This window comes from Macrobrachium rosenbergii, chromosome 49, assembly GCF_040412425.1.
Source record: "Macrobrachium rosenbergii isolate ZJJX-2024 chromosome 49, ASM4041242v1, whole genome shotgun sequence".
NCBI classification, from domain to species: domain Eukaryota; kingdom Metazoa; phylum Arthropoda; class Malacostraca; order Decapoda; family Palaemonidae; genus Macrobrachium; species Macrobrachium rosenbergii.
In genome coordinates, this window is record NC_089789.1 from 2,353,234 (window position 1) to 2,376,022 (window position 22,789).

General features: G+C 48.6%; 2 protein-coding genes across 5 annotated transcripts in view; one reads left to right on the forward strand and one right to left on the reverse strand.

Moving 5' to 3' along the window:
• Positions 1–22,789, reverse strand: part of LOC136832024 (cryptochrome-1-like) — a 368,545-nt gene that overhangs the window by 323,087 nt on the left and 22,669 nt on the right. The window lies entirely within an intron of this gene.
• Positions 20,129–20,721, forward strand: LOC136832008 (Golgi-associated RAB2B interactor protein 3-like). Its single transcript, XM_067092492.1, has 2 exons — positions 20,129–20,372; positions 20,513–20,721. Exons 1-2 carry the CDS (start codon positions 20,129–20,131, stop codon positions 20,719–20,721), a joined length of 453 nt encoding a protein of 150 aa, XP_066948593.1.

The window sequence follows — 22,789 nt, forward strand, 5'->3', positions numbered from 1 at the left end:
TGCCAGATACAACAAAGGGCCCTAACGTGCTGCACTCGTCAAACACTGTCTGCACTTAGAGAGATAATGCAAAGCAAATACAGACTTACACCTCCAGTAGGTTGCTTGCACAATATCTTGAAGGGAGAGGTTCCTTTTATAAGCGAGAGAAGTAGAGATAGCCCTCACTTCGTGAGCCTTCACTTTACACATTTTCAAATCATTCTCTGAAATATTGGAGTGAGCTTCAGAAATCAGATCTCTAATAAAAAAGGACATGGCATTCTTGGACATTGGTCTAAGAGGGTTCCTGACCGAACACCATAAGGAATCTGAAGGACCCCTAATATCTTTAGTCCTTCGCAAATAATATTTCAAGGCTCTGACTGGGCAGAGGAACCTCTCCTGCTCCTTACCTACCAGGTTCCGACAGACTTGAATCTCAAAAGAGCGAGGCCACAAGTGCGAAGGGGTCGGAGAGTTCTTGGCCAAAAAAACAGTTTGAAAGAACAAATTGCTTTTGAAGCAGAGAATCCTACTCTCTTATCCAAGGCGTGGATCTCACTGATTCTCTTAGCTGTAGCTAACAAAACTAAAAAGAGGGTTTTCCTCGTAAGATCTCTTAAAGAAGCAGAATCCATAGGTTCAAATTTCTGACATAAGCCACTTCAGGACTACATCAAGATTCCACGAAACAACTTTAGCATCTGACCTCTTAGAGGTACATTATTGATTTAATAAGGTCCGTTATATCTTGGTTATTAGAGATATCCAAACCTCTGTGACGAAAAACAGTAGCCAGCATGCTACGATAACCTTTAAGTGTGGATACAGAAAGGTTCTTATTCCCGAGGAACAAAAGAAAATCCGCAATCTGGGCGTCACCGAGGTTCTGAAGAGGAAATGTCATGATCTTTTGCACCATGAACGTAAAACATATTCCACTTGGACTCATAGACCTTGATGAAGATGGTCTTCTGGCTCTAGCGATGGATTGAGCCGCTTTCTTTAAAAAATCCTTTGCTTCTGAGTAGACGTTCGATAGTCTGAACGCAGTTAGGCAGACTTGACAGGTTTTCGTGAAATCTCCTGAAGTGGGGCTGTCTGAGTAAATCTACTCTGTTTGAAGGCTCCTCGGGAAGTCGATCAAGAGATCCATGAGAACTGGGAACCAATCCCTGGAAGGCCAGAAGGGGGCTATCAACGTCATCCTGGTGTTGGAGTGGTGCTGAAATTTCCTCAACACCGCACCTAACATCTTGAACGGCGGGAAGGCGTAAAGGTCCAGACCCGACCAATTCAGTAGCATTCGTCCGTCTGGAAGGCTGCTTGGTCCGGGACAGGAGAGCAGAAGATTGGGAGCCTGTTGGACTTGCGTCGCGAACAGGTCTACCAGAGGTTGACCCCAAAGTCTCCACAATGACTTGCACACTTCTTCGTGCAAAATCCACTCTGTGGACAGAACCTGGTGCTTCCTGCTCAGGAGTCCGTCCGCTCACATTGAGGGCTCCTTGAATGAATCTCGTTAGGAGCAGAATCTTGTGCTTTTCTGCCCACAAAAGGAGGTCTCTTGAAGAACCTCTGCTGGGAGTAAGAATGAGTGCCCCCTGTTTCTTTATATAAGACAACGCTTTGGTGCTGTCTGAATGAACCAGAACTGTTTGTCCCTGTACGAAAAGGTAGGAAGTGTACGAGACTCAGGTGGATTGCTTTCAACTCCTTCTTGTTGATGTGCCATTCTTTTTTCTGTCTCATTCCACAAACCTGAAATTTCTTTTACCCTCAACGCCGCTCCCCATCCTACTTCCTGAGGACGAGTCTTAAACAGTTCGTGGTTGGTTCACGGAAAAGAGAGAGACCTTTCTCTAATTTTCTTCGATCTAACCACCACCTTAGATCCTCCTTGATACGGTCCGAGATTGGAAAGGAGAAGGAGTCTGGAAGCGTTTTCCTGTTCCATTGCTCCTGAGGTAGAATTGAAGGGGCTCATGAAGTCTCCCAGGGAGACAAACTTTTCTATTGCAAGAGAGTTCCCAGGAGGCTCATCCAAGCCTCAAGGAACAGGTATCCATATCCAGAAAGTTCTGGACTTTTGCGAGACAGTCCGAGATTCTTTGATCTGGCAAAAAGCCAGAAAAGGAACTGTTTCCAGTCTCACTCCTAAATAGATCCTGGATTGTGAGGGAGATAGGTGAGACTTCTTCCAATTGATTAGAAGTCCTAGCTTCTGTGTCAAGTCGAGAGTTACTTTCAAATCCTCCAAGCACTGAGACTGAGACTGGGAACGAAGGAGCCAATCGTCTAGATAGAGAGATCTTTATTCCTCTGAGATGAAGAGCTTTGGCAACAGTGGACATAACTCTTTGAATACTTGAGGGCTGTGGACAGACCGAAGCACAGAGTCCTGAACTGATAAGTCTTCTCCTGGAAAACGGCTAAGAAACTTCCTGGACGCGGGATGGATCGGAATGTGAAAGCAAGCGTCCTGCAGATCTATTGAGACCATCCAATCCCCGGACGAAGAGAATTGAGGACGGATTTGCGTCGTCTCCATCGAGAAACTGGTTTCTCCACGAAAAGGTTGAGAGAACTCACGCCCAGGACTGGTCTCCAGCCGCCTGAGGCCTTTGGAACAAGAAAAAGGCGGTTGTAAAAGCCTGGAGAGTTGACTTCTTCCACGATCTCTATCGCTCCTTTTAAAAGCATGGAGTCTACTTCCGCACTCAGAACCGAGCATTTCTCTAAGTTGCTGGAATATGCTGTCAAAGCTAAAGGTTCTGTTGCAAGAGGGGGCCTCTTGAGGAAGGGGATAGAATATCCTTCCTTTAGCACGGACGTGGTCCACTGGTCCGCCTCCGATCTCTCCTCCCAAGTTTGCCAGAACTGCTGAAGTCTGGCTCCTACTAGTGCATGGAGGACATGCAGATCACTTTTAACTGAGGTTTGATAGCCCTGGAGACAAATCTTGCTTTCCCGGAAACTAGATCCTGTCCTGGGTGAGGGCCTGCCACGAAAGGGCCTATTTTGATTAACTAGAGGAGCAAGTTTGGCTGGCAGAGAAGGTTGAGGAGCTTTTGGTTTCGAGAGGATTGCGACCCAAAAGGTCCTGTGTGGACTTCTGAGTAAGGGATTTGACACTCCGGCCACAAGTTCTTGAGGAAAAGGTACTTCTTATCCAGAGGTTCGAAAAAGAAGACCCGATCTTTTGAGTCCTAGAAACTGGGGCGGCGACAAAAAGAGCACCAAAGTTGTCGCTTCTTAAGAACTCCTAACGTGAAGATGGAGGCTAACTCAGACGCACCGTCACGAATCCCTTTATCTAAGCAGGACATAACAGAAGAGAAATCATCGAAATGCAGAAAGACCAAAAGACTTTACCTTCCTATAAAGCGCCAATAGTCCAGTCCATAAACTGATGACTTCCAAAACTTGGAAAACGTTCTTCAAAAGGTGGTCCAACTCTGAAGGAGAGAAGAAAAGCACCGATTCGAGTTCATAACAGAACACGGGTAGAATCAACGAGACTGGAGAAGTCTCCTGAGAGGAGGCAGAAGCTCCCAGAGAGAAAAACTTCCCCAGTGTCGTAGCAAGCCTTCGTCTTAGTAGAAAGCTTAGAAGGAGGGAAGCAGAAAGTGGTTTTCCCTGATCACGCTTGTCTTCCAACCAGGAGTTCATTTTCTTTAATGCCTTCTTAGCTGAAATAGAAAGCACTAACTTCATAAAGGAAGAGGTAGGAGGCTTGAGTCTCTTGCGTACTGAGAGAGAGGAAGCCGGAGCCGCAGGTGCAAAATCCTCAGGAAAATTATCAATAAAGAAGCGAAGAAGCTTCTTGTAATCCGAGCGAGAGGAGTCTGGTTCCCAGTCTACAGGAAACTCTTCCACAACTTCTTCCTCAGACGAAACAGAGAAAAACCTTCCGCTCAGACACACATCCTGTGAAGGAGGAGTAGGAGCCTGAATAAGAGCTTGAGGAGGAGCCTGAGCCTGAGTAGGCGCCACAAGAGGAGCCTGAACTGGTGCCACAAGAGGAGCCTGCGCCACAAGAGGAGCCTGAACTGGCGCCACAAAAGGAGCCTGGGATGGCGCCTCACCTGGCGCTACCTGAGGCGCTTGAGCCTGAGAGAGCGCTAAATCTTGAGGAGCGCCTGAGCCTGACTAGGCGCACGAGCCTGATCCTGAGCCTGAACCAAAGGAGGATCAAGAGACACAGATCGAGGAGGAGCTTGCTACTGGGCGCTCCGTGAGTTTGGATCTCTAAGGAGGAGGCAACAAATACACTTCAGAAGGCTTTGCTGAGAAGAACTAGGCCTTCAGCCCGCCAAGAATGCTTCCAATTTTCTTGTGCAGTCTGAAGTCAAGAAAGTCATGAGTAGACGAGGATCCAACTGGGGAACGATGATCAGTAGAGCCAGGATCTTTGATGAGGAAGAGGCTAGACGCCACAAGAGGCTTCACGTGAAACCAACGGAGAAACACCGGGAACGCTGGGCAATACCGATGGGAAGTCTTATACCTCTTGGCCAAGAACATGAGCCTTGCGCCTGGGAGAAGATTCTTCTGACGACGAAAATCTCTCCGGACTCTCCCAAAAACTACAGGAAGGCTGTGATGATGAAATGGCTTCTTCTTCTTCTGAAATATTGAAGGCGAAAGATTCCTGGACCTCTTCAGGTCTAGACTGGTGTTCGGAAATCTCCAGCCTCTGGCTTAATCACTGGAGCTTGAAGAAAGACATGTCCTTCCTTGAGTCGCCTTTCCTGGCGCCTGAAACAGCCTGGGAAACAACAGGACTGTTGAGGGGGCGGCTGCTTGTGAGCAGACCCCACTCGCCTCCCTTGGACTTTCAGCATGTCTTCTCCCAGGAGCAGGGGAGCTTGACAGAGGCTTAGGTCTAGGAGGTGTAGGCCGAGCAACCACCTCCTCCACCACACTAACACTTTGCACTGCACTTAAATTATTCACAATATTTTGGAAAGAATCCATACGCTCATGAAGGATTTCACGTTAACGCCAATATCCTCCATGGCGCCCACAAGGAGGTTAAATCTACGTCCATCTGGACTTGATACTCAGACACGTGTAACGGGTTCAGGGATATCAGAGTCAGGAAGTGTTGGAATATTAGTAGCCACAGGGGATATTAATAGAAGTTTCTTTTGCATAGCTAAGGGAGATTCCGGTTTCTGAGAGAGAGAAGAAGAACTTCTAGCAAAGCTTTCCTGGCTCTATCTTTCTCAAGCTTCTTTACATACTTAGATAGAGCCTTCCAATCTTTTCAGTCATACTGACACATTCATCACACTTCCTCTCATATGAACATTCCTGAGGCACACAAATTGAATGAGGATCAAGACTAGCCTTGACCAACCTCGTCTTACAGCCTTTGCTGCATACCCTAAAGGTATAAGACCCAGAATCTGACATAATTATCAGAAAACCTGACTAAATAGGTGACAAATAACTGGCAAAGCCGCAAACCAACAAGAGAGTTTTCACCAAGTGAAAACAGCTCGATGTAAGGCAGATACAATGAAATTTCGTTCAGTATTCGACAACAATGTCGCCGGGCGGACGGCAAAATTATTCTGAAGCATGTTGGAATAGTTCCTAGTACCCCGACAGAGGGCAGGTAAGGGCGATCACCCGATATTCGGACTGGCGCTGCCGCGCGTTTTGAAATTTTGCCGTGACGTCAAGACTAAAGCTATATGTAACTAACAGGTAAGTTGTATGTGTTAAACTGTTGTTTAGCTTATAACCGAATCGATAACAACAGCCGTTTTGCTAGTATTTCAACCATCAAAAGGTAACAAACAGTTAATGTAGTTATAGTAAAAATGACATTAAGTAGAATAGGACTGATATATTTTTACATTATACCCTTATTCAGTATGGATAAAAGATCGGCAAGGAAATATACTGCTAAATTTAAGCTGCAAGTTATAGCTGAAGCTGAGAAAATGTTCAAGCTGCTAATGACTATAAATTATCGTGTATCAGCAAAAATGGATGAAACTGAGTGTAATTAAAATTGGTGATAAAGTATTTTAATCAAAACTACTGGGCATAAAAAAATAATTTTTAAAAGTAAACTGTTTTTTCCTAGCTATACAAACCCAAGGTCCTTTACTGTAGGAATCACTTTCAGAGTAGGCAGGAAACAGCCGTTTAACTTTCGAACAAGGTGGTTAGGCAGTTAACTACCGTCCAGAGGGCGGGAGTGCTGCCTGCTTGGATGTAAACATTCCGATTTGCCTTTCAGCCCAGGTTTCAGATTGAGGGGTGGCATGAGGTGGGCATGAAATGTAATGTAAAGGACCTTGGGTTTGTATAGTTAGGAAAAATACAATTTACTTTTAAAAATTGTTATTTGTCCCAACAAGACATACAAACCATCGGTCCTTTACATTAGGAGGACCCACTGGTTGGAGGGAAGAATCTGAATGAGTCTCTGTGAACTGACTGAGTTCAGTTTAAATTTTTGTCTTCCCTTCCTGGTCGATAGAGCGAGGAAGGGAAAACTGCCTCTGACAAAATGATCGGGTTGTAAAAAAAAGCAGGATCAATTGTCAGACTTCTGGGTCCCTTTGCATGAAAGAGGAATCGTCAGTTCATGCAAAGTAGGCTAGGAAGAACCTGGAGTCGGTGACATTAAGGCAATCACAAACATTGGGTTTGTCTTGTTGCCATGGTCTCCTTCCCCACCTTGCAAGGGGAAGGAGTGGGGTTGCTTCTATAAACCTGAATGGAAAATAGAACGGGAGCTCCCGTTGGGTGCTTACCTGCATCAAACCGCCAGATCCAGCATGCAATGCACGTCCGCTCCCTCCCCGTGGGAAGAGAGCCAAGATGGGGAGAAAGAAGAGAGGCCAGTCACTCCAAATTCATTCTCCCAATCATAACCATACATCTTAGAAGAGATGCAACCTGTCCTGTTAGAGGAGCCGGGTAAGCTACACAACTTGTTGAGCAGCCACCACAGGACCCAAGGAAAAAGTGTCCAAGGACTTGTGAGCAACATACCGAAGGTAGGAGGAGGTGAAGGTGGTCTGTTGGGACCACACACCTGCCTTCAACACCTGAAGAACCGACATGTTCTTCCGGAATGCGAGGGACAGACTGATGCTGCAGACTTCGTGAGCTCTCAGACGAAGCGTACCGGTGTCTTCTCCAGCAGCAGAATATGCTCTCCTTTATCATCTCAAGAATCCAGAAAGAGATCGTGTTCTTGGACACTTCTTTCTTGGTCAAGCCAGTACTAACGAAGAGTCATCGATACTCAGGCCAGAGACGTTGAGTCTTCTTCAGATAGCGCCGCAGCACTCTAACAGGACACAGTAGCATCTCGTCTGGTTCATTACCTACAAAGTCCTCTAAGGAGGGGATCGTGAAGGACTCGAACCGTGTGTCAGGGACTGAAGGATTCTGAGTCTTCGCTACAAAATCTGGGATGAAATCAAGAGTAACAGATCCTCATCCCCTCGAGTGTTCAACATCGAGGAAAGTCCGTGCAGTTTGCCAACTCTCTTCACTGATGCCAGGGCCAGTAAGAAGATGGTCTTGAGGGTCAGATCCCTGTCTGACAACTCTCGTAAAGGTTCGTACGGTGCACAAGTCAGGCTCCTTAGAACAGAGTCACATTCCACACAGGGGGCCTGAGATTCGTGGGTAGGCAAGACCTTTTGAAGCTTCTCATCAATGGGGAAATCTTGGAGGAGGAGATGTCTACTCCTTTCAGCTGCAAGACTAGGCCGAGTGTGGCGCAGCAGCCTTTTACAGCTGAAACGAGAGAAGCTTCTCTTGGCGAAGTAAGATGAGGAAGTCCACGACCTGCTGAACAGTAGCTCCTACCGCAGAGATACCCAGTCCATGACACCAACCACAGAAGACAGACCACTTCCCCTGGTATACCACTGCGGAGGTCGTCTGAGGTACCCTGCCATCTCCATTGCTGCGCGACGTGAAAAGCCTCTCACTCTCAAGAGATGGTGGGTAACCTCCAGCCATGAAGACACAGGGACTGCACTGCCTGGTGGTACCGCTCTATGTGGGAGGTGGGGGGGGGATCTCTCTTGGCGCCTCGGAAAGGAGAGCTAGCAGGTTGGGATACCACCAGAATCATTCTGAGATTCGGAGTGATCATCACCTGGCTGATCACTCTGCGAATCAGACAGAACAGAGGAAAGGTGTAGACGTCAAGGTTGTCCCATGGATGCTGGAACACGTCCTCTGCAGCGGCCCATGGGTCTGGCACAAATGAGCAGAAGACCTGGAGTTTTCTGTTGTGCTGGGTGGCAAACAGATTGATGACTGGATGCCCCCACGGGTCGAACACCCTTACTGTGACTTCTGCGTGAATGGACCATTCAGTTCCGATCACCTGATTCTGGCAGCTGAGCTTGTCTCCAACAACATTCCTCTTGCCTGGAATGTACCTGGCTGACAGCTCTACCGAGTGAGCCACAGCCCACTCGTGCACCTGAATCATCAACTGGTAGAGCGGGAGGGATACTAGACCCCCCTCCATGTTGACGTATGCCACTACCGTGGTATTGTTGCTCATCAGTACCACAGTGTCTCCTATCACTCAATCCCAGAACTCTTGGAGAGCCAGGAAGGTTGCCTTGAGTTCCAGGATGTTGATGTGAAGGTGCTTGTCGTCTCGGTGCCACACTCCCGAAGTCAGCAACTCCTCCAGGTGTGCGCCCCATCCCTTGGTCGAAGTATCTGAGAACAGCAGCATGCCCAGAGGGGGAGTATGCAGGGATACTCCTATCAAGTGGTTCCTGTTGTCCATCCACCAGTGAAGGTCCTCTCTCACCTCGGAAAGAGGGTGAGAAAGGGCTGGGGGTCTCAGGACTGGGACCAATACACTGTACTCATTTAGTCTCCACTGTAGAGACTGCAGGTGAAGACGCTCATGAGGTACCAGCTTCTCCGGCAACAACAGGTGTTGAGACAGGAACAGCTGTGCTGCCTGCCTGAACCTGCTGATACCAGAGTCCGAGGGAAAGACTTTCGCTGCTACCGTGTCTATCAGCATGCCCAGGTACTTTATCCTCTGCTTGGGGGAGAGTTCCAACTTTTCAAGATTCACCACGATCCCAAGATCGCAGCAAAACTCGAGGAGCCAATCCCTGTCCCGCAGCAACTACGAGCAGGAGCTCGCCAGGACTGGCCAGTTGTCGAGATACCTCAGTAGACGTATTCCGTGCGAATGGGCCCAAGCTGACATGAGAGAGAAGACTCTCGTGAACACCTGGGGAGCAGTCAAGAGCAGAGTGCCCTGAATTGGAAGGCTGACTCCCCGAGGATAAAGCGGAGGTACTTGCGAGAGGACGGATGAATGGGTATTTGGAAATACGCATCCCGCAAGTCCACCATAAGCATGAAGTCGTTCTCCCTGATGGAAGCGAGCACGGAACGCATCGTGTCATTGTGAACCAAGTCTGGCGAACAAATCGCTTCTGGGGAGAGAGATTTATGACCGGTCTCCATCCCCCTGTGGCTTTCTCTATGAGGAAGACATGGCTGTAAAAGTTTGGGGACCGGTCTGACACGACTTCCACACCACCCTTGCTCAGCATGGCTTGCACTTCTTGCACTAGTGCGGAGTCCTTTGGTGTTCCTTGGATGTCGGTGCGGAGACGGACTGGAGTGTAGGTGAGGGGTGGCTGAGACTCGAAGGGTAGTAGATATCCCTCCCAAAGGACACCCACTATCCAGGTCTCTGCTCCATGTCGCTGCCATGTTGCCCAATGGCTTGACAGGCATCCCCCACCTTCGGCAGCTGTTGGGGATCACCAGCCCCAAAGCGTTCCCCTTCTTCCCCTTGCCCCCTTTTCCTGTTTGGAAAGTGAGCTGAAAGGGGCAGGAAGACCCACCCTTTCCAGAGGAAGAAGAAGGCTGGGTGTTTCCACAGGATCCCTTCGAAGACTGGGACTTCTTAGGGGACGAGGAAGTGCTATCCTGACCCGAGGGCCTGACTGCAGTGGAACACGAAGACCCGGAGGTCTTGGCCACTGCATGGTGTACCAGCCAGTCGCTGTCATTGGCCCGACGCTTGTCCACTGCAGCATCCACCAACTCTCCAGGGAAGAGAGAGGTAGACCCCAGCAACGGTCCGTTCTGCAGGGTCACTGCCGACTCGGGCCCCACAGACCTGGAGAAGTGAGAAAGATCGGCATCCCTTCGCTTCAGGACCAGGTTAGACCACAGGTTTGCCGTCTGGTGGGTGAGGCAGGAGATGGCCTACCTCTAGACTGGCACTGTCTCCCAAAAGTGGAGTCTTCCCAGGTACGGTTGCGCACGGGGAAGCAGCCACTTTGGATACTGTGAAGGATCACAGATCCAGCAAGGAGACTGCATGGAAAGCTGCCAAGGCGGTGGCTTCCAGGGTTGCAGCCTCTTGCTGTGAGAGGGAGATACTCTCTGCAGTAAGCTGCTGCAACGAGAGACCCGGATCCAGACGAACCAGGTCCGGGTCAACCTGCTTAGACAGCAATGACCTCTCAGACGGCGTGTAGAAACGCTCCTGGCGAGGCAGAGGAGAGAGAAGTAGCTTGTCCAAGCGGTTTGATTAAGTGAACTGTCCTGCCTGACACAAGACCATTCACCTGATCGAGTACCCCCTCAGCAAGCGTGGACCACGGCAGCCCCACCGAAGCCTTGGGTTCCTTCTTGGGTCCCCAATAGGACTCAAGGTGTGACGGACGATCCACAGACGAAGCCAATATCCCTTCCCCGAGGTTGGTGTGCTGATGAATCAGCGCAATTACCTCAGCGAGAGTCCTCTGTATCTCGGGGGTGTCCACTTCCTGGGGAAGAGAACCCTCGAGTCCTTCCAGGGTGTCGCCCTCCCGATCTACTCTCCCTGCAGGAGGGAGAACCTCGTGCAGACCCCCGTGATCCTTCCTGCACCACGTGGGTTACAGCGACCTGGCGAGAACTGAGGACCGAGGCCAGGCACGAAACACCCCCGAGTTAGAACTCTGGGAGACAACTCGTCGGAGTTCTTCCTACCTCGCACCCCTTGGGAGGAGCCCAGGAGGTAGAGGGGACAGGCGAGGAGGATCAGGCGCTCCCACTGGCCTTGCTGGTAGAACCAACAGGAGCAGCGGGTTGGGAGCAGTCACCAGCCTGCGGTGGTGACGGCAACCTGGGTTGAGGAGAACGCTTTCGCCTGGGTGAAGCGTTCTCCTGAGGAGAGTGGAGTGGCTCATACAAGCCGAGCCGCGCATTCAGCTCCCCCAAGCCAGGCTCGGGGACTGGGAGGAGTTGAGTGCACAGCTGGTTGGAGCGAACTTGCCCTGTCCTCTGGACACGCCCCAGTCTTCTTCAATGCTGAAACCTCTTGGGAAGACTGAGCAGGGGACCTCTTCTCTACCTCCCCAGGTGTCTGGACCTGAGGGACCAGAGCACTTTCCCAGGAATCTGGCTTGGTACTCAAAAGAAGCACCAGCAGGAAGGGTCTGAATACCTGCATGCTCGGACTCTTTCTCCTGTCCCATGCCTGCGTCGGTACGGAGAGAGGTTTCTCCCATACCAGACCGGGGTACTCGGGTTCCCTTAGAGACCTGGTTACTCGGAGCGACTCACAATCTAGTGTCCGACACGGTCCCGCTGGCCTTAGAAGCAGGCTTCTTAGGCGCAGTGGAGGAGTGCAAACAGGTCTGCACGCCCTCGGCTCCTGATATGACTGACCTGGGGGTAAACGCAACGGTTCCCTGCTCCGTGGACCGGGAAGAGCCGATGAGAGATCCCACTGCCTTCCCTGTGGAAGGAGTCCATAGAAGTCCCTTAGAGAGTCTTGGGAAAAAGTGTTGAGACTTCTTGAGGGGAGAGACAGGCTTCTTCTTCAGCTTGATCCTCAGGATGGGCACAGGAGCAGCCAGGGGACAAGGGGAGCAGCAGGGCGACCTGGGTAGTGGGGATGGTGCTCGGGCCAGCAGCTACCAGGGCAGGTGCAGCAGCGCGGGAGCCAGGAAAGCCAGGAGACATAGCCAGGTTCAAAGGCCCAGGTAGCGCATGGGAAACCAGGCCGGGCCGAGAGTCGGGGAACCGCGGTCATGAGCGAGCGTGGGTCAGCAACAGGAGCAGGGATCGACAGGTAGGGCACCGATGAAGTCACCATGTGTGAGGGCCCACGCAGGGATAACAGGGCCAAGAACCCAAGAGGCAGCGGCACAGAGTGGAATGTAGCAAGAACAGACGACACCTGGGTGTCCAGGTACGCGGTCACTTTCACAGGCAGCTTACCAAAAGATGACGTGGTGACAGTAGGGGTGGTGGAAGCGGTGGTCGTCACTGGAGCACCAGTCAAATGGGACACCAGACCCTCCAATGATGGAACGCCAGGCAGACCCAGGTGCAGCCAGGCAGAGGCAAGATCAGGTCCCTTGCCAACAGAAGACGCTTCCACCCCCCAGCCTGAGGCAGAGTCGGGTCAAAAAGGGAAGCCTCTACTCGCTCTGGGGGAAAAAATTTGCCCTGGAGCGAGGAGAGGTCCCAGAGAGGATGTCCTGAGTGACCGCTCCCCCGTGGCCTTCCACACCCGATGAAACGAATGAGGAAGGGGAGGGGGAGTCCTCACCTGAGGGAGAGGCAGCAAGAAGGGTAAGCTTACCAGGAGGGAGAAGTGATCCCCATGGATCAGCCACCACAGGAGGAGTCGGGGCGTGTTACCCTCGGACGACGCCTTGGCGGGTTTCCCACGGTATCGTCTCCTCCCCTCAAACTTCGCCCACTCTCAGCAGACCACGAGCAACACTCGACAAAGGGCGAAGCACGCGAACACACGTCCCCTGCAGTTGGGGCAGAGGGCGTGGAGGGTCCCTGTCAACTGCTTGATCTAAATGAATTACACTTTTTGCCTCCCACCCCAGGACACACACGGTGGGGGAAAGGAGGGCTTAAAGGACTTATCCACATTCATTGCTAAGCAAAAGAAAAAAAACAAGTTTCCACCGGGAAAAGCTCAACAGCAGTCAGGCAGAGAGCGAGAAAACAACGTCCGAAGTCTACGACAGCCGAAAGCACATTGGAATGTTTACATCTGGGCAGGCGATACTCCCGCCTCCTGGACGGTAGTTAACTGTCTAACCACCTTGTTCGAAAGTTCAACAGCCATTTCCAGCCTACGCTGAAAGTAATTCCTAATGTAAAGGACCAATGGTTTGTATATCATGTCAGAACAAACACATATTACTGCTATTTTTACGCCGATAAACGATAAATACATAAAGCTTGTACTATGATGAAATCAAGTGAAAACAGAGAACAGAATCTTGATTTTTTTCTTACACAAAACAAACAAGGCCCCCAAACGGCCAACATCATCTATTACCGGAAAAAATAGCTAAATCAATTTCACAATGAGACGTATTTAAGTTATATTTTGACTTAAAAATGTTTCATATAATGAAAAATAAAATAACATTGTCCCATATAGATAAAGTATCTAAGAGATTCATTTATGCTAGCTAGAAGCAAGAAAAGCACTCTGACCAGAGTTAAATATGGCGAAATGAGCTTACCACGTAATCGACGTCCAAACCAAAACATTGACCGCTATGATCGTAATTTATAATACAAAAGCAATATAATATATAACATATTATTGAATATAGTGAATTAAAGCATAACATTTTAAAATATCCATCGAAAAGATGCATATTCGTTATGTTGATGTTTGTATAATACGATATTATGCGAACTGAGTACAGTATAATGTAGGCTAGGCTACCATATATGTATACGATATACCATACTGTAGGCTAAGCTAATTCTTGTTTGTTATTCAGTTTCTCTTTGTACTGAATTACCATAATTTCTCTTTGTACTCAATTATCATAAGTCACTCTGCATGAACCTCCAGAATTAGCTGATATTAATAATTACTATACTGTGTATGTATAGAGTACAGTATACTTTATAGTGTAGGGTAGGCTACCGTATTTGTATACATGGTATCGAATGCCCTAGTGTAGGCTAGGCTATATTCAAGATACATTTTTCCAACAAACGATGGGTTTTTTGGAACCTAACCCCATTGTAAGTAGGATAATAACTGTGTAAGCATTTTCAAGAGTTTTTTTTTTTTTGTTTCAACTATCAAAATAGGCAGTTCTAAATGTTTTTATAAGGGTTCTAAGTATTCACGGATTTTAGCTATTCGGGGGAGGGGGAGTGAGTTTGTTTGGTACGCATCTCCCAAAAATATGGAGGGGTTTACTGTAGTCCTGTTGGTGCTAACCTCCTCATACTAGGTGCCGATGACAGCAGAAGTTGCACACATAGCGAAGATGAACATTTACCAAAACGATCTTTTGGCTCTAACGCATTATACAAGAGTATTAATGTGAAAACAGAGAGGCAGGTGATGCAGGGCACAATACCACATTACCCCAGGAACCGACCCGGTTCCCTGGCAGCAGACTTCTTCCTCAGAATCAAATTGTCACAGGGCAGCCCTAGGCTTGGGCTACATACTGGCGAGGGCGCCATCAACTTACCTCTGATGAGGGAACGTGAAAATAATCGCACAATGGGGGGACCCGGAGTGGTTCCCAATTCAAGACAAACCTTGTGCATAATGATCAAAAGAAGGTTTAAATCCTATTCTAAATTCTCATTACGCTTTTCCTGAACCGAAAGGGGAGTGGAAGGCAGAGCTAAAGAGGAAGCTTCAATATTAACTAAAGCATTAGCAAAGGAAAAGCCTAGATTGAGTATGGATAACTACAGAAGGATGACCTGGAGAAGGGGGGAAATGACAGGTTGACATCCTGACCTAACTAATTGCTTCGCAATCCAATTGCTTCCCTTCTCTTCCTGTATCAACAAACTTAAGCAGAAAGTCCTTTGAAAATCCCTACTTCCTTACATCTACTCTGAAGACCACACTTAAAACCATACGCATAAACGGTGTGCATCTTCTCAAAAATCAACGTTCTGCTAACACAGTAATCATTCCTACAGAACCTGATATTCTTAGCCTTGATTCCAGTGGAGGCATCATAGGAAAAATAAATGTACAGTACCATGACAGCAGCAAAAACCCATGAAATACCAACAAGCGCCTAAAACCAATGGCGGCAAGGAGAATTCTAACAAGACCTTAAACATTTTAAACACAACCTGGTAGAAAACATGTTAACTAGACAGTCATCCGCGCAGCCATTCGATCTTTTGTTTGAATGCCGACTCGCCTATCGGCACCGAGATGTAAGCTAACTTAACGGTAGGTAAGATTCATCCTAATAATTAAAAAATGTTACCAAATTTTTTTTGCTGCACGATTTCAATGTTTAATTAGGTGAAATGCAATATTAACTTTACCCAGGCCCGAATTTGTGCATGAAGAAAGGGCGTATTCAAATTCCTCTATTGTGCAAATTCTATTGTAATATAAATCTTGACTTGTTTCAAAATTTATTATTACTCTTTCTGCTGCTGCTGTTTTTATACTGTGGAAATGCTGGTCTATATTAGTTCTACTACTAATCAATTCGAAGTACAAACCTAAAATCACAAATTTTAGGTTTTCCTAACTATACAAACCTGAGGTCCTTTGCATTAGGAACTTTCAGCGAAGCTGGAAACGGCCGTTAAACTTCCAAACAAGATAATTAGGCAGTTGACTTCCGTCTGGTCAGCAGGAGTCCAGCTGGCCCAGGTGTAAACATTCTTATTCGCCTTTTGGCCCAGGTATCAGACTGAGGGGTGGCATGAGGTGGGCATGAAACGTAATGTAAATGACCTCAGGTTTGTACTGTATAGTTGAGAAAAATACAAATTACAGTACTTTAAAAATTTGTGATTTGCTCCTACATAATGCACAAACCCTCGGTTCTTTACATTAGGAAGACTCACTTGCTGGAGGGAGAAAACTGAGTGGGTCTGAACTGACTGGAGTTCACTGCACCTGAGTTTCTCTTCCTGGTCGACAGAGCGAGGAAGAGTACTGTGCCTTTGACATATTGGTCGACTTCTGGGCCTTTTCAAATGAGTGAGGGAACTTAACCTCAAACGAAAATAGGCTAGGATGAACCCAAAAGTCGGTGACAGTAAGGCGAATATGAGTACTGTACTGTATTGGGTTTGTCTTACTGTCAGAGTCTCCTTCCTCCCTTCGCTAGAGGAAGGAGTGGGTTTGCTTCTATAAATCTAATGATAGAAAAATAGAACGGATGCTCGAAGTGTAAACTTACCAGCACTGGCTGCCAGTTCCAGCATGTGTCAGCTTGAATCCCACTCTCTGCCTGAAGGACGAGACAGAAGGATGACAAGGAAGGAGGAGGGGGAGAGGCCAATCACTCACGCAATCACTCTCACTTCCACAACTGAACACCTTAGGCAAGATGCTACCTGTCCCAAATGAGGAGCCAGGTACGCTACACAACTTGTTGAGTAGCCACCCCAGGTCCCAAGGAAAAAGTGTCCAAGGACTTGTGGACAATGTCATGAAGGTAGAATGACATGAAGGTGATCTGTCGAGGCCACACCCCTGCTTTCAGTACCTGAGGAACCAACAGATTCTTCCGGAATGCAAGGGTTGAACCAATGCTCCTGACTTCATGAGCTCTCGGGTCGGGAGTTCGTCTTCGCCAGCTACAGAATACGCCCTCCTGATCATCTCACAAAGCCAAAAAGAAATCGTGTTCTTGGACACTTCTTTCTTGGATGAGCCAGTACTAACGAAGAGTCATCGACACTCAGGAAGGCCAGAGATGTCGAGTCGACTTTAGATAGTATTGCAGCACTCTAACAGGACAAAGTAGCATCTCGTCTGGATCATCATCAACAAAGTCCTCAGGGAGGGGATTGTGAAGGACTCGAACCTAGTGTCAGACTGATGGGTTCTGAGTTTTCACAACGAAATCTGGGATGAAGTTGAACGTAACTGATCCCCAACCCTTGAGTGTTTAACATCGAAGGAAAGTCCATGAAGTTCACCTATTCTCTTCGCCAATGCCAGGGCAAACAGAAAGACAGTCTTGAGGGTCAGATCCCTGTCTGACGACTCTCGTAAAGGCTCGTACAGCGCATGAGTCAGGCTCCTCAAAACTAGAGTCACATCCCACGCAGGGGGCCTGAGGTCCCTGGAAGGACAAGACCTTTCGAAGGTTCTCATCAGTTGTGAAATCTGCAATGAGGAGATGTCCACACCTTTCAGGCGCAAGACTAGGCCAACTGCGGCCCTATAGCCTTTTACAGTTGAAATGGAGAGAAGCTTCTCTCAGTGAAGGAAAATAATAGCTCCGACCAGAGGGAGACTGCGTCTATGACACCAACCACAGAAGACAGCCCATCTTCCCTGGTAAACTGCTGCAGAGGACTGTCTGAGATATCCAGCCATCTCTGTTGCTGCACGGCGAGAAAAGCCTCTCGCTCACAAGAGATGCTGGGTAGTCTCCAGCAGTGAAGATGCAGGGACTGCACTGCCTGATGTTACCACTCCACACGTGGTTGACACAGAAGGTTGGGCCAGGGAGGAATCTCTCTTGGTGCCTTGGACAGCAGAATCATCCTCAGATTTGGGGTGATCAACACCCTGCTGATCCCCTTGCAAATCAGACAAAACGAAGGGAAGGCGTAAACATCGCGGTTGTCCCACGGGTGTTGAAATGCATCCTCCACAGCGGCCCATGGGTTTGGCATGATGGAGCAGAAGGCTTGCAGCTTTCTGTTGTGCTGGGTGATGAACAGATCGATGGCAGGAAGCTACCACAGGAACAACCTTTCCATGATGTCTGAGTGAAGGGACCATTCCACCCCATCACTTGATTCTGGCGGCTGAGCTTGTCTGCCACTTCATTCCTCTTGCCTGGGATGTACCAGGCTGACAGCTTTATCGAGTGAGCAACTGCCCACTCATGAACCTGCGATGTCAACTGATGCAGCGGGAGGGATACAATACCTCCCTGCTTGTTGATATATGACACTATGTGGGTGCTGTCGCTCATCAATACCATCGATGTCCCATCACCCGATCCTGAAACTCTTGGAGGGTTAAGATGGCCGCCTTGAGTTCCAGGAATGTTGGTGTGAAGGTGCTTGTTGTCTTGACTCCACACCCCTGAAGCAAGCAACTCGTCCAAGTTTGCTCCCCATCCCTCAGTCAATGCATCCGAGAACAGAAGCATGTCGGGAGGGGGAGTATGCAGGGATACTCCTAATTAAGGGGTTCCTGTCATCCACCCACCAGTCTAAATCCTGTCTCACTTCCTCTGAAAGAGGAATGGTAAAGGACTGAGGGTCTCGAGACTGGGACCAGTACTCTTCATTCTCCATTGAAGAGACCGGAGGTGAAGCCGCCCATGACGGACCAGCATCTCCAACGACAGAAGGTGACCGATGACGACTTGCCATTGTTGTCGAGACAAGAAATGTGCTGCCTTCCTGAACCTGCTGATATGAGAGTCTGAGGGAACGACTTTTGCTGCTACCATATCTATCAGCATGCCCAGGTACTTTATCCTCCGCTTGGGGATGGATGAGATCAGACTAGGCTGAGCAGAACTCAGGAAGAGATTTGCAACTGAGACCTCTAGGCTGTAGCAGAACTCAAGAAGCTGATCCTTGTCCTGTAGCAACTGTGAGCACCTGGGGAGCGGTCGAGAGCCAGAACAAAGTACCCTGAACTGGAACACCGCTTCCCCGAGGATAAAGCGAAGGTACTTACGAGAGGACAGATGGATGGGTATTTGGAAATGCGCATCCTTCAAGTCCACCACAGGCATAAAGTCATTCTCCCTGATGGAGGAGAGCACTGAGAGTGCTGTTTCCGTCGTGAACTGAGTCTGGCAAACGAATCAGTTCAAGGGAGAGGTGTCTATGACTGGTCTCCAATCCCCTGAGGCTTTCTCTATGGGAAAGAAGAGGCTGTAAAAGCCTGGGGACTGATCCGACATGACTTCTACAGCACTCTTCCTCAGCATCGCTTGAGCACTCTTCCTCAGCATCGCTTGCACCTTTTCCTTGAGTGCGAGGTCCTTCAGCGAGCTGGGAATGTAGGTGAGGAGACGGAAGGGGTTGTTGGTGAGAGGTGGCCGAGACTCGAAGGGGAGTGGCTATCCCTCCTGAAGGACATCCACTACCCAAGTCTCGTCTCCACCCACGTTGCCCAATGGCTTGACAGGCAACCCCCACCAATGGCAGCAGCTGGTGGGGAACACCGCCCCTAGTGACCTCCTTTCTTTTTCCCCTTAACCCCTTTTCCGGGCTGGAAAGAGGGCTGAAAGGGACGCAACTGTGTATCTTTCTTGGCAGAGGAAGAAGGAGGTTGAGTGTTCCTATGAGTGCCCTTCGAAGCCTGGGTCTTCTTAGGGGCGAAGAAGTGCTAGCCTGACCCAAGGGTTGGGTCACAGCGGCATGCGAAGACCCGAAGGTCTTGGCCACTGCCTGGTGAACAAGGCAGTTGTTGTCTTCAGCCTGTCTCTTGTGCACCGCAGCATCTACCACCTCTCTGGGGAAGAGAGAGGCAGAACACAGCAACGGTCTGTTCCTAAGGGCCAATGTCGACTTGGGACCTACAGACCTGGAGATCCAATTTAGCACCAGGTTTGCCGTCTGGTGGGCAAGGTAGGAGATGGCTATACCTCCAGACTGGCACAGTCTCCCAAAGACAGAGTCCTCTCCAGGGATGATCGCACCCGAGGAGGCGGCAACCTTGGAAGCTGTGAAAGACCACAGATCCAACCAGGAGACTGCCTGGAGGCCCGCCATGGCAGTGGCCTCCAGGTTCACTGCCTCTTGCTGCGAGAAGGAGACCCCTTCTGCAGTGAGGTGCTGCAGCGAGAGATCCCAGCCTGGACAAACCAGGTCCGGGTCAATCTGCTTAGTCAGCAAAGACCCCTCCGAGGGCATGTAGAATCGCTTCTGTATCGAGGCAGAGGAGGGGGAAGGAGCTTGTCCGAGCAGTTCGACTGAAAGGAGTTTTCTTGCCCAGAGACAAGGTTATTCACTTGGTCGAGTACTGTACCCGGGGGAGGGGTGGGGAGAAGCAGCCTTCTTCTTTGGCCAACGAGCCTCAGAAGAAGGGGAGGAGGCAGCAGACGACGAAGTCAGAGACAAAGACGAAGAAGACGACAAAGACGACACCTTACGGGACCTCCTCTATGATTTCTTCATCGGCATCATCTTCAGGATGGCGGTCAGGTCCCCCATCCAAGAGGGAGTAGCAGAAGCCACAGGAACAACCGGGGCAGCCAGGGCAGCAGGAGCAGCCTGGGTGGCAAGAGCATCAGGAACAGCAGGAGCTGCTACAGGAGCAACCAGGGCAGCTGGGGCAGGAGGCCCAGCAAAAGCAGCCCAGTCGACAGGGACCACAGGAACAGCAGGAGCAATCAACACAGGAGGCACAGCAGGAACAGGAGCAGTCTGGACCACAGGTAGAGCCGGAGAAAGAGACACCGCATACTAGGGTGCCAGAGCATGCATAGCCGTCTGGTCCACCACTGCCAGAGTCAGCGAAAGCTGGCATGGTCCCCGTGGTCATAGCTGAGGTGGCAGCATCATGTGTGACCACCAGGTAACACCTCGGGTGCTCCAAGATACCCTGCACAGATGGAGGGCCTGAGAGCCCCAAGGAGATCCCAGCTTCCTGTCACTTGGTTGCTTCATGCTGCTCGGTTGTCAAACCAAACGAAGCAAAAGTCGGGTGGGTGGAGGGAGAATCCTCTGCGCCGAGGGAAAAGTTCCCCTGGAGCAAGAGGAGGCCCTGAGAAGAGGTCATCTTGATCCCCCCAACCCCCGCCATGATCTTCACCCAACGAAGCAAGCGAAGATGACGAAGGAAAGACAGCCAAAAGGGGAAGTTTACCAGGGGGGATAAACGAGGAAGAAGAGGTAGCTACCAAGGGCATAATTGGAGGCATACATCCTTCCGACGACACCTTGGCAGCCTTCCTCCTATAATGTTTCCTCCCAGAAAGCTTCTGCCACTGAGCAGGCGACCAAGAGTAACACTCAGCACAAGTCGAATTAGGATTACAGTGAACCCCCTGTAGCCTATTCGTGGGGGATGCGTACCACACTGCCCCACGAATAGCTAAAATCCGCAAATACTTAAAACCTTTCTAAAAACACTTAGAACTGGGATAGTTCAAACACAAAAAACTCTAAAAATTCTTATACCTGAGTATTTTAATAGTTCCATCACAAAAAAAAGCATTTAGTCATGAAAATATGAAAACAGAGTAATTAGTGAATATTTGGCAGTGAAAAATACCGCAAATGTGTGAATTTTCCACGAATAATGTGTAATGTTCCATAGGAAAATCCGCGAATAGGTGAGTTTGCAAATCATGAGAATGTGAATAAGGGGTTTACTGTACAGTCATGCCCCCTGCAAGTGGTACAGAGGGCATGAGGGTCAACAACAAAAGGGAGAACAGAAGCAGGTACAACCCTTGCCACCAACCCCAGGGCATACACGCTGGGGGTGACGGCCTTCCACACAGGATTAAATGATTCATGGGTTTGCACTGGAAGCAAATAAACACACAAATTTTAGTTTTCTGTAAAAGAAAACTACTGAGATGGCTATTTGTCTGTCCGCCCTCAGATCTTAAAAACCACTGAGGCTAGAGGGCTACAAATTGGTATGTTGATCATCCATCCTCCATTCATCAAAAGTACTAAATTGCAGCCCTCTAGCCTCAGTAGCTTTTATTTTATTTAAGGTTAAAGTTAGCCATGATCGTGCATCTTGCAACGCTATAGGTCCCAACAACACAAGCCACCACTAGGCCGTGGCTGAGAGTTTCATACAGCATAAGCTGTACAGTAAAACCCCGTATTCGCTGGGGATGCGTACCACCCACCCACACAAATAGCTAAAACCCGCGAATACTTAGAACCCTTCTAAAAACACTTAGAACTGCATATTTTGATAGTTCAAACACACACAAAAAAACTAAAAATGCTTAGACAGGTATTATCCTACTTACGATGGGGTTAGGTTCCAAAAAAACCCATCATTTGTTGGAAAAAACTTACCTTGAATATAGCCTAGCCTACACTAAGGTATTTGGTACCATGTCCAGTCACTCAAAAATGTTTTGCAACAAGTTCCAGAACTTTTCGTTCACCTAACAGTAATTTGTTCTTTTGATATTTACAAGGAAATGTAATTGTATTATTCGACTTTGGTTATTAATCATACAGTTAACAATATAAAAAATAATGGTGCGTGAAAAATTCATATTACGAAAAATGACAAAACACTTTGAAAATTTTCACTTCAGGTGATTGGGCAAAAGAGTCAAAGAAGAAACTATATTTCAAATCCAAATAAAAGCTTATTGACTAATACAATAATATTGAGTAATCATCAATGAAATTATATATAAATAAAAGAATTTAACCATTACTGTTGTCAAAAACAAACAAGAAAAAATCTCATAACGTCGTATGTTATCATGTGACTCCACATTCAGGCAGGAAAGGTAAACTAAACTGTCTCGTCACTTGCACCGATAAGATGGGCAACAGACTCTGCCGCACCACAATCATTAGCTTGCATAAGACTAATGTCTCTATTGTAGATATTGCTCGGCAGCTTAGCGTAAATAAAACAACCATGTATAGAGGGATACAACAGAGAGAACGAGGAAATATGATAAATTCATTGTAAAAAGTGGAGGACGACCCCATTGTTGCACTACTGTTAAGGATCATCATTGGATGATCACTGAAGGAGCTCCGCCTAACCCCCCTGACAACCGGTGTTGCTATAAAGAGAGAATATTACGCTTTCCCTTCAAGTTGGGGCTCAAACCATCCATAACAGGCTACATGAGACCAA

Excerpts from the sequence above, each read along its gene's own strand:
- LOC136832008 (XM_067092492.1), top strand. The coding sequence starts at position 20,129 with ATGGCGGTCAGGTCCCCCATCCAAGAGGGAGTAGCAGAAGCCACAGGA. Across the intron at positions 20,373-20,512 it reads AGGAGCAGTCTGGACCACAG|GTAACACCTCGGGTGCTCCA; the intron begins GTAGAGCCGGAG and ends TGTGACCACCAG.